Raw genomic sequence first — 16,451 nt, forward strand, 5'->3', positions numbered from 1 at the left:
TCCCCCCCCTTTGCATTGGCCTAGACAATACTGCCTCTTGAGCAGAGAACATAGTGGGCTCATTTGAGCACCTTGGACAGAGATAGGCTAATTGCATCTATATGGCCATGCAGCACTGAAAGCTATTTGGCTTTACCTTGTTGTCATTGGGTTAGATTAGTGGTTCTCAGTGGGGACAGTTTTGCTCCCTAGGTGACGTTCGACTCTCTGGAGGCATTTTTGGTTGTCACAACTTGGAGAGGGTGCTCCTGGCCTCCAGTTGGTAGAAGCCATGGAGGCTGTCTAAATGCAGAGGACAGGCTCTCAAAACAAAGAATTATTTGGCTTAAATCAAAATGTTTGAGTGCCAGGATTGAGAAACCCTGGATTAGCAAAAGCCGGCTCAAAAATATCTCTTGTCTGCTTTCTTCCAACCTGAGTTATGGAGCATTCCAGGCTTGCGGCTAACTCATTCGGACGTGGAGATGTGTTTTCACATAAATTTCCTCCCGTTGTGCACTTATTTATGTGTTTTTTCGTTTGTGTGTGTGTACTTTGCCTTTTCTGTGAAATATGAAATACATCTAGAGTTTGATTCTTGGATCATCCCCACAAGAGGATTAAACATCACATGAAAGACAGTTATCTTCTTGGAGTTTTCTTGGTTCTTTTCAGTTATAACAGCTTTCTGTTGTGAATGATCAGAAAAGACATATGCTTTTGCATTAGAGGAACCTATGGTTAGCCTCATTCTTTTAGGTTAGCTGTTTCTTTCTTGGTGGCTTCATATTTTAAGTCTGTGATAATAACTGAGTATTGCTTTACTTTAAAATACAGTTTTTGTTTCTTTGTCCGTAGTATTTGGACCGCTTAGCTGAACATTTCATCTCCTATGAAGAATGGCTGGTAACGATAGCTATCATTTTCTTATGTCTTGCACTTCAGTTGTTTTCAAGCTGGCATGCAATAATATAAGTTGAATGAAATATATTAAATATTGTTTATGTCTATTGGGAAATATGGTATAATCTCAGGCTACTTATTTTGTTTCTGTTTTAGCACGTCCAATATGCCTGTCTCATCGCATGCCAGTTTAGGGAGCAAAGAGCTGCAGTTTTCTACAAAAGAACAACAAGAGACCTATAAACCTATAAATTATTGGCAACTCACATCCCTGGTCTTTGACGATACATTCTCAATTCCCTGCTTTAGTTTGTACCATAAGGTTTTGTGTTTGATTTATATTTTTAAATGGGAACTGGGTTTAGTGGTTTATTAAATAATGTCAAAAATAATGTTTGTCAGAGAAATTCTTAATATCATATTTTCTTTTAGGCATTAAAATGGGTTTAGAGCTCACTACTTTTGTAGCAACATGAAAGATGATGACTTTGGAATCTAATGGTTAAAGTTTCATAGTAGGATGATAACATTTCAGTAGCTAGACTTTATAAATAAGCAAGAAGCTATATCTTTGGAATTAAGAATAATATTTATGTTGTTAGTGCTTAGTGAATGGCAACATTCACCAGGCAAAGTTGACGTAGAGCCCTTGCTTAACTTAACAGCTGGTGTGGCTCACTGGCATTTAAGATACATGCCTTTAAAAAGGTTGATTTTTTTTTTTTTGTCCTTAATCACTTGTTGGAACCATAAAGTTTAGATGAGGTAGTTGGCTGTCTGAAGTTTGGTCCATCAGTTAGAAAAATCATTCCCAAGCATCGATGCATCTCATTACAGTAGGTCATCACTACACTTTTGACACTCTGATTATCTATTTGTCTGCCTTTCCTATTATTTTGTAACTACTTTGAGGGCAGGAGACTTTTTCTGATCATCTTTCTGTCCTGGGCATCTCCTAACACAGTGGTGTGCATATCAGCAAACATTAAAACATTTTTTAAAAAGTTGAATTGAATTGAAAGGAAACAGTATCCATTCTATTGCCATAAAGCCTTTGTGAAACAAACCCTCCAAAGTTATGAGATTTTATGTAAAATATTTTGAGAAGCACCTTGTTGACAGTGTCACCTAAAAGACTTGCTTCATTTTAATCTGCCCACCGTGAAGCCACTTGTGACAAGCGTGACCCACTCGCTCATGCCTCATCCTCCAGTAAGTAGCTTCTTCTCATTCCCAGATGCTCTGGCTTCGTGTGGTTTCTGATGATGTCATCTCACAAGGCATTCATTCTCCATATCATAGTATGTGGGTTCTTCAGAAGACTGGCTTCCATCGTCCTCACTGGCATGAGGGCATTTCTTTTCTTTCCCTGGAGTATGTGAGCTTCCTGTGGGCATCACTTATCTTCTAAGGAAAGTCAGACAATATGGAAAATATCTATTTGCTACACGATAAAGCGTAATTGGCTCTCCATTAGCTAGCTGCATTGCATCTTCGTTCTGTAAGACTTCTGAAAAAGATGTGTTCTGGGCGACATCATGATTTTCAAATAAATTAAAATGGTTTCTAGCTGTTTTTGTTTTTGCTCTGATTCTAATAATTAAACATTATTAATATGTAAAACATTGTGTTTGTGTGTGTGTGTGTGTGTGTATGTGTATGTGTTTATAGGCTTAAAGATGTGATAGTTTAGAGGACTTGAGGTCTAAATATACCCTTTGTTCAAATTTGTTTTAAAATTGTTAAGAAAAAAGACGCTGGAAGGTCTGGCTAATTATTTTACAAACACAACGTGTTGTCTTTGTCAGCCACCATGTGTCTCCAAGGAGCTCTGCCTTAGTGCTTTAATCTGTGGTCATGTTTAGTCCAAACCCCATATATTATAAAAATAATGGTAGGTTATTGGGGTTGATGTCCATGTTTCCTAGCTATAATTATACCCTTATAATCTTGTTTTGAAGGAATTGGTGCTTATGGAGCTGTTTTTCTGCAGCACCTGTGGCTTTTGTCCTTTGATTTCTGCAAGTTGTTTATGGGATGAGTGATCATGGTTGTAATTTGGGCTGTACAGGTGTTTCCCTTGGCTGATAGGAATGCTGTACTTTGAAGATATACAAATGTTCACTGGCCGTCACCCATAACATAAAAGCTTCTTTATTATACTGGGAAAGTGCCTAGAACTACTCTTGTGAGAATAGAGAAATTTCTGGAACTTTCTGCCAGAAACAGAGAAAATCCTTATATAAAACAGAGGGGTGGAGAACAGCATATGGGTCCTGTTCTGAAATAACTAATGAATTTCTTGAGACAAGACACAACAATGAATTGAAAAAGATCCCCTTTGGGCAATAATTAGGATGTGGTTTCCAGTAGGCAGAGACTTGATCTCTTAAGAAAAACAGTGTTGTTTCTAGACTGATTCCAGATATCAAAAGGACATCAGTTGGTCTGACTGGTCAGCCTTTCCGGTGGTTTTGTGAAAGCTCAGTGGATTTGGAACTTCTGTATCTTCTTAGGAAAAGTCTAAACAAACCAACCCTCATAGCGGTGGTCTCAGATGTAACTCTGGAAAGTCTGGAGTGCACTAAATACTCTGAATGCATCATACAGTACTTTCAGCATCAGACCCCTCATGAGATTTTCATGCCCTTCATGATGCTGCAAGAGATCCAAAGTACTTTCATAATTTAAGCAGGAAGTAGCACAATCACCATATGTTTAGAAGGAAAATTGATACAATTCCAATCCAATATGAAGCAAACACAGGTGTACTCATTCTGCAGAACAAACATGTTCAACTTTTCTTGTCCCATCATACTCCCCTCTGAAATTCTTTTTTAAGTTTGGTGGTTGAATTAACTTGGAATGTTTTGAAATTGGCTAAATGTTTATGTATGATTTTGTCATCCATGACATAGAACATCTTGAGGAAAAATAAACGACTCAGCTGCTTTGGGCATTCACTGTTTCCAAGTGAGTTACATGTTTGTCATCAAATAGATACATATAGATACACAGCTGTTGCCAAAAAGTGCAGTGTATTAGTTTGGTGAGATTGAACAGTGTCACATTCTTTGGCATTTTCATCTTTTCAGATTCTGGGTCTTAATGTCTTTAGGCTTCTAGGTTCCTACCTGCATGTGGGAGGGTTACAGTATGAAACAGGAAAGCAGTGATATTCCTCATTTCGTGAAAAGATATCGGAAGAGGTTTTATACCTCATTACTTATGTGTAACCACATTCAAGTTAAGACTCCTCCCTGCCGCCCAACCCCACCAGCAGTATTTGGCCATAAGCAGTATGGGAAGTAGACTTCTTCAGGGGAATTTGAATATATTACTGTTGGGCTCTGTGAATAATTGGTATCCTAGGGGGATGTAGGACTCCAGGATGCTGCTTCTCCCACAGGCTATAATTTGTCCATTAATATGTGGCTTTAGAATATAGCCTGTAATTCCTTATCCAGAAAAACAACATGTGTGAAGGGAAATAATGAAAGTTATAAAACACAGATGCTTCCCTAAGCTAACCAAAATTGCTTAACAAAAGGGCAAGAAGTCATATTTCACAATAAAGCATTTCTAGTCTCTTTATTATCATGTCACAGTGTGTTCTAGTTACTGCTGCTGCATAACAAATCACCTTAAAACTTAGTGGCTTAAAACAACAGGCATCGTTTTATGATCTCTTTTAGTTTTTTTGGGTCAGAAATTTGGGAAGGCTTAGGCAGATTGGTTCTGGGGCCAAGCGGTGGCTGAAGCTGGACCATTAGGGCTAGAGCAGTTCTGGATGGGACTGGCCTCTCTCTTTCCCTCTGTCTCTCTGTCTGTCTCTCCCTAGGATCAGGGCCTCTCCCTGTGGTATCTCCACATGGGCAGTCTCAGGGCGATCAGTCTGCTTACATGGTAGAAAAAGTTCTCAAGAGTGGTTTATTCCAGTGAACAAGGTGGAAGCAGTGTTACCTTCCACCACCTACTCTCAGTGGTCATGCAGTGTCACTTCCCACCAGGATTGAAGAGGAGGGGAATTAGACTCCATCACTTGATAGAGTCTAGAGGGCATGTGGATATAATGGGTCATCCTTTTTGGAAAAATACAGTCTACCATACTTTTCTTTATAATTACTTAAAAACAGAGTTTTAGTCTCTGTTCCTGGATAAGCCAGCGGAGAAGCCATGCTTTTACAATCTTTGAACAAGGCTTGGAATATTTAACTCCTTTTCTTTTGTAATAGGCAAGTACCAGGCCGTGCCTACCTGGGGGGAAATACTGAAGGCAACACGAACATAAACCTCAGGGTCAGTGGGTGTCAGAGGTGCCAGAATAGGGAAGGGAGCTAATGATGGTCCCAAGACTCTCACAAATTGCCCTTCCTGTGTGTGTCTCGAGCCCACGATGAGTCTCTTGACTGCACATGGTCTATCTTGGGTGTCCAGGTGAGCAGTCAGCAGTCCGCGAGAATGCCTCAGCGACACGTACAGATGCAGCAGTGTATTTAAATACATGGCTAGAAGGAGAGATGGCAGACAGGAGGGTGGAATCCTGTGGTAGTCCTACTTTGAGCTGGCAAGGTGACACAGCAAAGGTCTCTTCAAGATCACAAGTTATGCCAACCCCTAATCATGGTTGAAAAGCTCCAGCATCCAGGGACACATGCCACTAGCTGATGGGCACAGCATTCTTGCGTCCTCGCATGTAACCAAGGGCACGCTTTAATGGGCACCATATCTGAAAAATCCTCAAAAGTCATAGTAGAGCCCACTTCAACATACTGACCAGTTTTACCTTGATGCATACTGGGTATAACATTGGGCATATCAAGTATCATGCGTAATGATCAGCACAGCAGTTTCCCTCCTGAAACATTCACTGGCTATTGGTTATTATTTCAAATTAACCTAGAGAAAGCAGCCTCTAGGGCTTGTCTGGAACCAATGTAGCCATTTTTACCAGCTTTATGGGACCCGATCTCCCTGTTGTGGAAATTTCTCCCAGATTAAAACACTTAAGACTCCTCAACAGTCTGTCCCTTTTCAGCTGGAAGACTCTCAGACTTCGGTGTTATAAATAGAATCTCTTTTGCCTGTTTGCCTCCTTTCCTCCTTCCCTCCCTCCCTCCTTGTGTCTGTTTATGTGCTTGTGTGAGCATTTATGGGTGTAGTACGCCCGTGTGTGAATTTATGGGGTGGGAAGAAGGCATGAAGGGTGGGAAAACAAGATTGTTTCTGACAGATACCCAGCTCCCTCCCTGAAGCCCACGTCTCACAATGCTGACATAATCGCTCTTAACACAGGCTTGCTCACTCCTTATGTTACTAACTGGGGTTCCTGGCCTTCCCCAATCAATAGAAACTGGTAAGAGGCCGGACAAGAAATTCAGGCAAGGCTTTACTGGGGCCCATGCTGCAGCAAGGGGGAGGGAGAACAAACAACAGGTTCCACTGCTTGCTTGCTCCCTGAAGGGAAGAAGAGCTTGTTCCTTACATGGGGTGAGGGTGGGGATGTGTCCAGGGGTCGCGCTGCAGGGGTGGCTTAGGTGAGGCTTAGGTGGTCTGCCCACCCCTTAGGTGGTGGTGTGTGCAGGGAGTATGTACAGTGTCCTGTTTTTGCTCCGGGGCTCTTCAGAAGCGGCAGTTGGGGGCTTCCCTGGTGGAACAGTGGTTGAGAGTCCGCCTGCCGATGCAGGGGACATGGGTTCGTGCCCCGGTTCGGGAAGATCCCACGTGCCACGGAGTGGCTAGGCCCGTGAGCCATGGCCGCTGAGCCTGCGCATCCGGAGCCTGTGCTCCGCAACGGGACAGGCCACAGCGGTGAGAGGCCCGCGTACCGCAAAAAAAAAAAAAAAAAAAAAAAGTGGTAGTTGGTCTTTTTTGGTCCAGAATTTGCCCCAACTGTGCATGCCTGTTATTTTTAGTCCCTTATAGTTTCTTTGTATTTTGTTGCTCAAGGAGAGGTTTGTCCAGGTGCAAGAACTGCAGCACTGTAGCGAAGGGTCCCAGGTCCCAGCCTGTCTCACTTACACTAAAATATATTCCAGCTAGATGAGAGATCGAAATGCATACACTGAAAATTGAAGAGGTATTAGAAGAATGTCAGCATGAATTGTTTTCTACTCTGAAATCTAATTGAATGATATTAGGATATACTGAAAGCATATAGGAAATGATGAATAAATTTGACCATCTGTGTTCTTCTGTGTAGGAAAAGAAGAAGGAGAAATCTATGTTCATACAAAGGTAACTTACATGGGTATCACTCCCCACATGTGAAATTACGCCACACATGCTATTCTGTAACCTAATTTCATTCAGTAGTGTCATTGACAGATTTCCATGCCAATAAATACATCACATTTTAATGTTTGTATAATCTTCCTTTGGATGTAAGTGATGGTTTACTTAACCATTTCTGTATTGTTCTCTTTTTGTTAGAAACGATTCGATGCACAGCCTTAGGAATAAACGTTTTCAACTTGTGCAGTTCTTGGGCTAAATTCTGAGAAGTCTTCTTGGGTTAAAGACTGTGCTCCTATTAAATTTTGATACATGTTGTCAAACTGGCCTCACACATGGTGACCAGCTTCCCCTCTTACTGAGTGCTGCAGAGTCCTTGTTGCCTCATTCCACACATGTGGTTTGGTCAATCTTTTCAAATCTTTTATGGTCTCACTAACGCACACGCAATTTCTTCTTATTTTCATTTTCATTTTTATTATCACCACTGAGATGGAACATTTTCATATGTTCACTAACCACTTGTATGTTTTCTTTGCTAAATAGCCTAATCTTGTCCCTTGCTCATCATTATGTTGGAGCTTTTGTTCCCTAGTATTACATGGTACCTGTTCTTTGTCCATAAAATGTGTTATTCATATTTTTTGTAGTTTTCTTAAAAATCTTTCAACTTTCTATATGGTATTTTTAGGGTGAGTTTCTTATTTTTGTTTCTTTTTTCTTTTCCTATTTCATTTCTTCTTGCATGTGCCTTATTCTGAGATTTTCTGTCTCTCCTCTTTTTGCTACATAGAAGTTCTGCCTTATTATTAGGTCTCCCTTATGCCTCCTTTCTGTTAGGATTTCTCTAATCCAGAGCAGAAAAGCTTTTACACTTGTGTTCTTTTAAGCACCTCTTCAGTTTTCAGTTTATGCATTTTAATGATTCATTTGTCTGAAATATATTTTAGTGAAAGGAGTGAGGTCAGATCTAGTCTTATTATTTTCTTCTAAATTGTTCAATAGTAGTCCCCAAATATTTGTTGAAGCATTTGTAATAGGGACGGGGTGGGTGTGCGTGCAGCCATTCACGTGACTGTTGTCGCAAGACCATTACTGTGAGACCCTGAGCGCAGCAGCTAGGGGTCCCTCTTTGCCAACAGTCAGCTCGCAGTGGTCCGCGTGGTGGCAGAGAGTGCGGTGGGAGGTGGATCAGGGCCAGCGGGTGAGCTGGGGGGACCCAGGGACAGGCTGAGGGCTGTGTCCTGCAGAGCCTCTGAGCCCTCGCCAGGCCACCCACTGACCAGCCCAGGCCTTGAAGCAGCAGCGAACCTCTCCCCCATCCTCACCTCTGCGACCTAACGGCAGTGGCAGTCTCTATGAGTCCATGGAGGCCTCAGCAGCTGGAGTATATGGACACTGCCATTAAGGTAACAGCTTTAACCAGCTTCAGTCTCTCCATTCGAGTTTCAAAAATTGGTCCAGCTTCCATCAGTTGTCTATCCCTAGGAGGTGTCCAGAGGTCAGGGTTAAGTTGCAAGGACACTGCACATCGTTACTTCAGGTCCGCCTCTGTGATGGGGCTGTTCTCAAAGAAGGGCAATTGTTGTGAGCTGGGAATTCACCTGATGGGTATTTGCTACCACATGTATTCCTATTGATCCTGTGCAAATGATTCTCTCCAGTTTACTTGTCAGAACAGAGAGTAACATTTGTTTTGGTGGAGGTTTATGGGAACATGGTGACCTGACCGAGACCTGACCTCAAGCACAGAGCATCTGACACCAGGAAGTTTGCAACCGCTCATCACACCCCTCCCTCACCTTTCCCATAAAAGAGCGTTGCTGAAAGCTCTCGGGGAGTTTGGGGTTTTTAAGGCATGAGCTACCCATCTCCTCGCATGGCCCTGCAATAAACCTTTCTCTGTTCCATACTCCAACGTTTGGGTATTGTTTGGCTTCACTGTGCGTTGGGCACATGGACTTGCATTGGAGAACACATTCACCTTTCCTCCTATTGATTTGAAATGCCACCCTTACGATGGACTGAATGTCCACGCAACTTGGAGTTTATTTTGAAACACTTGGGTATTTCTCATTGCTTTTGGGACAAAGACTTCTGTCCTTAATGGGTTTTGAAAGTCTTGCATGGTCTTCTTTCTGCCCACACCTTGTCACTGCCTGCTACGTGTCCTAGCATGTGAGCCTTTTAAACTCGTAAACACATTATGCTCCTTTTTTCTTGGGGCCTCTGCACAGGCTGTTCCCTCTGTCTGAGATTTTCTGGACCCAGATTCCTCTTTCACCTTCAGTTACCTCTTAATTATCAAGGGAGGCCTTCCTTGATTTCCAATCTTAGGTTGAGTTTTTTTCTGTCTTTTATTTCACTTTCACAGAACTATATTCATTTCCTTTAGAGTCTTCAGTTATAAACTGTACACCTGTAAGTGTGATGCTTTGATTAGTGCCTCCGTCCCTCAGTGGGCTGGAAACTTCACTGTGTCAGGACCCTGCCTGATTTTGCTTATACTTATATCCTCATTGCCAGCCACATGGTTGCATTTAATAGAGATTTCTTGGTTGCCAAATGAGTAGATGAATGGATGGATAGACATTCTTTCTGCAACTCTTCTATGGGTATTAGATGTTATTGCCCGAGTATGTATATAAGACATAATGAGAAGTTCTGGGCTAAAGTCGATCTCTGGGATACCTTTGAAAAAGGGATTTGTGGTCAGGTCTGCCTGGGTCTTGAGTCTCCTTTGATTTTCAAGCCTGAGTCAGAAGCAGATAATTCCTGCCCTTTTTCTGCCTCTTGGACCGGATGTGGTCATGAGGTTTCCTGGGGTCCAGGATGCTCTGGGCTTGCCTGGTTCTTGAGGTCTCTGTCCAGGCTTATGAATCCCGTGATAGATGTACTGGTTGCTGATGCTGGAGTTCAGCCAGAAGTAGTGAACTTCCTGGTCTCCTGGTTTTCCTGGGGGTTGGGGGAGAAAGAATGATCATCAAAGAATTCTGTCTTTATCCTGGGACCAAACTGCAACACACTGAAACCACTTGATTGAAAAATCCAGGCTCCTGGGAGGATGTTTAATGCCTATGAGAAAAATGTTTCTTTTCTTTTCTTTTCTTTTCTTTTTTTTTTTCACATCTTTATCGGAGTATACATGCTTTACCATGTCGTGTTAGCTTCTGCTGTACAACAAAGTGAATCAGCTATATGTATACATATGGATATCCCCATATTCCCTCCCTCTTTTGCCCACAGTCATATGCTATTAAACCAGTTGGTTCTGTGCACTCATGAACACAGGTGTAGCCAAGCTTCCAAGTGGAATCCCTTTCAGCCACACCACTGTAGGGTACCAAAACAATCAGATACATTTCTTTAAAAAGATTCTGTGTTTTATACTTAATTAGATTATGATTCCTCCGTCTTCTTCTTAATTTAAAATGTGTATCTGTGTTTAGTAGTGGGGTTGAGGAGTTGAAGGGTTGCCCTTTATGAGGTTTAACAACTTCTAACATACCAAAAGGAAGGGAGTGTGTCTGTCATTTTTACTAGATAAATGAAAAGACTGAAAAGTATAATGAGACCAAACCATGAACCTATTTGTACCACATGGTAACTCATTGTCTTTGCTTGGAGAGAGAGAGAGAGAGAGAGAGAGAGAGAGAGAGAGAGAGAGAGAGAGAGAGAGATGATGATGAGACCAGTTAAGTGAATTATAGAAATGATAAGATTTAGAAATGATGAAAAGTTGGAGAAGCCCAGGTTATTGTTATTTCATGGGATTTCCCCAGGCATATAGAAGCCACCTGTTTACATGGAAAATTTGCCCTCTGAGATATTTTTCAGAGCAAAGAGGATAAGTGTTCACCCTTAAAAGTTACCCTTCAAAACTATCAATCGTTTTTGTTAGCGAATTTACCATACTATAAGCATAATTGAGGAAGTTAGACTTTTAAGCCTCGTTGGCCTTTGGGTGTTATTGGTGGAGAAGACTGGATTGTGTGCCTAAGATATGTTGATAAGAAGAGGGAAAATTTGCGCTCACTTTTCTTCCATCGAAGGTTCAGATAGCATTCGTTATACCTCCGTCGAGTTGTCTAAGCTGTGCCTTATAAATCCTGGTGAACTGTTAAAACTGATGTAGTTTTGTGCTAGAGTTAAGCATTTCTTGTCAGACTCAATGGTATGCATTACACGTGAGCGTGTATCTTATTAAGTCTAAATCCAGTTCTTGCTCCAGGCTGGTCACCCAAATGTGATCTTGTTTTTAACTGTGAAATGCCAATGAGTGGCGGTTCTGGAGGAAGCTCCCCTTTGGCTTGTTTTAACGTGGATGATGTAAAAAGGATTAACTGAAGAACCAAGAAAATATGTGAAACTACAAGGCTGGGAGCCAGTCTCCTAAGTTAGATCCCAATAAGCCCTTACAGATATGTGCTGTCATTGCAAAGCTCATTTTTCCAAGCTAGAGTCTAATGTTAGAGTCTAGCTAAGAACTTTTCTTTTTCCGTGTTTGCTCTCTGCAGAATCTGGGGGGTGTTAAGGTTGATGAAGGAACCAGAGCTTGAGCTTTGGAGCCAATCGCACTTCTGAGCGATGGCAAATCACGCCTTAGTTCCCTTCCTTTATTGTATTTATCCTCTCTCTCTCTCCCTGCCTCCCTCCCTCCCTCTTTCTCCATCTCTCTCTTCCTCTTCTCTTTCCTTTCCCAAAGCACAACATGATAGGTTGGAATGGAAGCCCATAATTTTCACGAAGCGTTCCCTATGTTAACCTTTGGATGGAAAACTGAAAACAAAGTTATTGCTTTTGGGCCCTTTACCAGGAAGCTATGGTGGGGAAACCTCTCCTTCCTAGTCTTGGCTGGCATCAGACCTCTAGCTCATGTTCCAAAAGACAATTTACCATTTCATTCAAAGTGAAAACAATAAAGAATTTTCTGCAACCCAGATTTAGCATCATCATACATCTTGATTTTACTTTCTAAGTAATGGGGTCCTTCGGCTCTCAGTCTAAACCACACCAAGCAGTCAGCCTGAACTGTCGAATCCATTCATGGCTATAAACTCTCCTGGTAGTTTGTAAACTTCTCTGGCCACTGGCTTTCACAAAGAGAGCCATCTGAAGAACTTCAGTAAAATAGGGACTATTTAAGTTTTCTTTTTTTGCCATTTCTCTTGTGCATGTTTGCACCAGAGAAGAGAATACCAGGGCAGACATTTGGTGAGATTTCAGGAGGTGTCATAAGTTCTGTCTGTTTCTCTCCATCTTCCCTGTCACTGCCTAAGCAAAGCGATCACCTTCTCCCACTGGAATTTCACTAGACCCCCAGTGCTTTCATTCTGAACCTCCCTAGTTCATTCACTATCCAGCAGCTAGAATCATCTTTCAGAACAAAGATCTGTCATTTTCCCACTGGAAAACTATCCAGTGATTTCCTAATTCACATAGATAGACTCACTAAAGCCAAATTCTTTATTATTGCCTCTGGATACTGCATGGTTTGCCCCTTCCCTATCTTTCCCCAGTTCATGGAACACAGCTGGCCAATTCCAAGGTCAGTTCCTTTGTGGATCCCAGATACTTGGCCTGAAGTGGGCTAGTCTCTTCTCTTTGCATGGCCCACTCCAGGGACCTTTAGATTTCAGATCAAAGATTCCCAACTCAGCAAAGCCTTCTATGATCCCTCTATCTAAGAAGCTCCCCTTCCTTTTTATTCATTAGTACCCTATGCATTTTCTCCAGGTACTTGGTTGGTTTTCAAATTCTGTGTGTATTTTTTTTTAATTTCCTAATTATGTCCTCTTTTTCCCTGGAGGTGGGGATCTGGTTTGCTTTATTCACTGTTGTAAATATCAGCTTTGGCATGGTGTCTGGTACAGAGGATGCATGGCCATGGTTTAAGTGTCTTGTAAATTAGGTACAGGCATTGTCCCATTTTACAGATGACGAAACTGAGGTACAGTGAAGTTAAATAATTTCTTCTGAGTCCCAGAGCTAGTAGGAGATAAAAACACAATTTGTTGAACATTAATTGAATGAATGAATGAATGTATCTTTATTCATCTAACATGTGCCTTCTAGAGATAATAGTTTTAGAGATTAAAAAAGAAAATCTGAGAATGGGTCAGCTAAAAGAAAAAGTCATTAAATAGCATGTTTCCTTAGCTAAGGTGAAAGCTTTTCTCATCCTTTCATTCCCCCATCCCCAGCTGTTTAGCATATGTTTTTGTTTTGCAAACTTTTTTTTGGTTCCTAAAAACTCTCTGAATTCTGGGATCCTTGACAAAGCCTCACTGTTATGCCAGGTTGAAACTCAGTCACCCATATTTGCTCATTTTGCATCAGATTTACTGTCCAGCAGAGGCAAAACTGAGGTCACTGAGTTAAAACTAGACTCCTACTTTACAGCGTTCTGTCTGGTGTAATGCTGAATTCAAAGATTTATTATTCAATGTTGATAGGCTGTGGAGAGACTATCATGTGAGATATTTACTGTCAGAACTAAATGGTCAAGTTTTGCAAGTGAATGCTATTATTCCCCAAATAAGTTATCAGTTTAAAAAAGATTTTAGGCTGATTTTACTACACATTTTATAGTATTGATGTGTAAATCTGTGACTCTGGGCATTACAGAAAAACTGTGGCACAAGACAAAAGTGGGGTTATAATCTCAACTCGGTAATGGTTTATGTGCACGAAGATGGATACATACATATATACATAAAGTTATATATATACGATTTTGCTCCCAGTTGTAAAATGTGTCTCTGACCTCTATCCCTGTTATGTTTCCATGCAAACCATGGAATAATTACTTAAATATGAGTTTTTGAAGGCCAGTGCCATCAGAACCTCCCTTTGTTTAAACTTTGAAGATTTTAGTTCAATTTCTTTCCTTTTAAAACTCAATTAGCTCCTTTTTCCTCTTTCTTTTGATATTGTTAATCTGTTGCCTCTTTATTCTTCATATGGAAATCATTGAACTACTGTGGATCACAAAAACCCCTTTCCTAACGGAAACTTCAAAAGGTTTCTTGTTGTAAGTAATGGAATTACTTATAAAATATATTCAGTGAAAGAAGGATGAATATATAAGCAGAAGAATAGCAGGAAACCCCATGTTCTTGACGCAGACACCCAGTAGCCTTGGGTATCAGTAAGCAGCCCATTTGCACCTGTGTTCCTGGGTGGACACGGTACATGTCATGTGGGGAGCATGATGCTGAGTATTTGCACTTAAAGAGCCTTGATGAGTTGCATTATTTCCCTATTAATTCTTTAAATCAGAAGGAATGGCTTTGGAAGCTGTCCGTAAAGAAACCTGGAAGACAGGGTACCTTCTGCTGGTAGTAGAGTCCGGCCAACATGTGGCCCGAGTAGCTGTTTTTGTTTTCTGAACATCCCTGTAGGGCAGCCAGCGAGTCCTCAGTGCTGTCGTCAGAGGTGATGATGCGCTAAAGAGATTCAGATGGCAGCTGTGGACCCTGCAGCCACGTGTTCAAGTGGCTTCTTCATCTGCTCTACAGCTAATGTGAAGAATTGGCTAAAACTGGATCCTCTGTGTTTAAAAAAGGAACCAAGATTGGTACTTCATTCACCATCCTGAGGCCATGCCATGTTTTTTTCTTAAAGGATTGATCTTCCTTTACAACACGTTTTAAGTTGTCTTTGACCTGGAGAGACAACAGTGGGATATAGTCATGTATGGAAGAGGCAAGTGGAGGGGAGGGAAGCCATTGAGTCCCAGATGGACCTGATCTCTAGGGTGAAGAGGAAAAATAAGAGCGTTTGAGAATCGCACAGGCATGGGGAGAGTGCCAAGAGGGAGACATATGTATGGCAGGGACGGGAGTCTGCTTTCTGGTTGCTTCTTGGTGCAGGCACGATTCAGAGAACCTTCCGTCTTCAACTGCTGAGACATGCAGGCTAGGCAGCGTTTACCCTTCTGAACACTTGAGAGGATCGTCTGGGTGTCATCTGTGACTGTTCTACCTGCCTCACCCTGACTGTCCAATCGCAAATTCCTGGGGTTTCTACTGGGCTCACATCCCTCAAATCCATTCATCTCTCTGCACCCACCACTGCTACTTTCAGTAGCATCTCTCTAAGCAGTCTCACTGCCTCCAGTTGTACCCTCTTTGGTCCATTCTCCACGTGGCAGCTCAGTCTACCTTTCTACACCTGATATGCCCCTCTGCTTGTTCGAACCCTTCAAAGGGGCGTCACTGCTCCCTGGATGTAGTTCAGTTTTCCCGCCAGAATCTGTGAGGTTTCAAGATGACCATCTCCCACCTCCTTCCTTTCCTTCACCCTCTCTGGCCCCGCTAGATGATCTGTGGTTCCTGAATGCTCAGTGTTCTCTTTTGCATCTGGATCCTTCACTCTGCTTGGGATGTGCACTCACCATTATCTAAATTTCCAGATCACCTTATTCCCCCAGCCAAGTCTGAACTAGGTGGACATACGGTGAACTCCGGAGCACCCTGTCTTTATTCCTGGCATTTGTAGAGATGATTATGTTTATTGGGTTAGTCCTTCATGACCTGTAAATGTCTTGACAGCAGAGAGGCTGTTGCTCTTAGGTTCCCAGCTCCTAATGTCTGGTCGTTAAAGCAGGGACCAAGTCAATATCTGTTGTATAAAGTAATGAGTCAGATAGCTTTGTTTGGGGAAATGCTTCTAGTTAACAGTTGTATTGTTGTTTTACTTCCTGCCTTTTTTCCCATTTGTCTTTGCAGCATGAAGAATTCTGTAAAGAAGGCAGATTTTTAATTGTGTGAGCGAGTTTTGGACCACATTGACCACAGCTTGCCCTTTTTATTCCCTTAGTATGTCAAAGACTCAAATCTGGTTTTCCTGAGGCTCAGTGTCTCCCCTGACCTCAATGATTGAGACACCATTTTTTCCACAAGTAGAAGCAGGTTGTGATAGCTCTTGGTTAAGACTGGAGAATTGGTACTTCCCTGGTAGTCCAGTGGTTAAGACTGTGTGCTCCCAATGCAGGGGGTGTGGGTTCGATCCCTGGTCAGGGAGCTAGATCCCGCGTGCTGCAACTAAGACCCGGCGCAGCCAAAAAACAAACATACAGACAAACAAACAAAAAGACTGGAGACTTTTACAGGTCATGGGGCAAGCCATTAAAATGCAAGTTTCACCTTAAAAAATGCAAATAATTTCCTTGTTTAGGACTAAGACAAAGGGGGAAGCTCAGAGTAGTGGAAGCCTTAGGAGTAGACCAGAGTTGACTCTGGAAGTGTCACCTTCCATTTCTCTCTCCACTTGGCAGGTCCAGGAGCTCAATGACATCAGTCCCCTTTGCCCCAGACCTTGTAATGTGAGTC

At 42.0% G+C, this 16,451-nt stretch overlaps 1 protein-coding gene across 2 annotated transcripts in view; it reads left to right on the top strand.

The window, feature by feature from the left end:
• The window catches only part of FBXL7 (F-box and leucine rich repeat protein 7), a 415,530-nt gene that overhangs the window by 74,141 nt on the left and 324,938 nt on the right, over window positions 1-16,451 (top strand). The window contains exon 2 of one of the 2 annotated variants that reach the window (XM_060146895.1): window positions 838-885. The exons of the other annotated variant lie outside the window; for it this stretch is intronic. Coding sequence (XP_060002878.1) covers window positions 879-885 — 7 coding nt within the window. The 5' untranslated portion in view covers window positions 838-878. The remainder of the gene's footprint in view (window positions 1-837; window positions 886-16,451) is intronic. 2 annotated transcript variants of the gene reach the window in all.

The sequence above is a fragment of the Lagenorhynchus albirostris genome, chromosome 3, assembly GCF_949774975.1.
Source record: "Lagenorhynchus albirostris chromosome 3, mLagAlb1.1, whole genome shotgun sequence".
NCBI lineage: Eukaryota > Metazoa > Chordata > Mammalia > Artiodactyla > Delphinidae > Lagenorhynchus > Lagenorhynchus albirostris.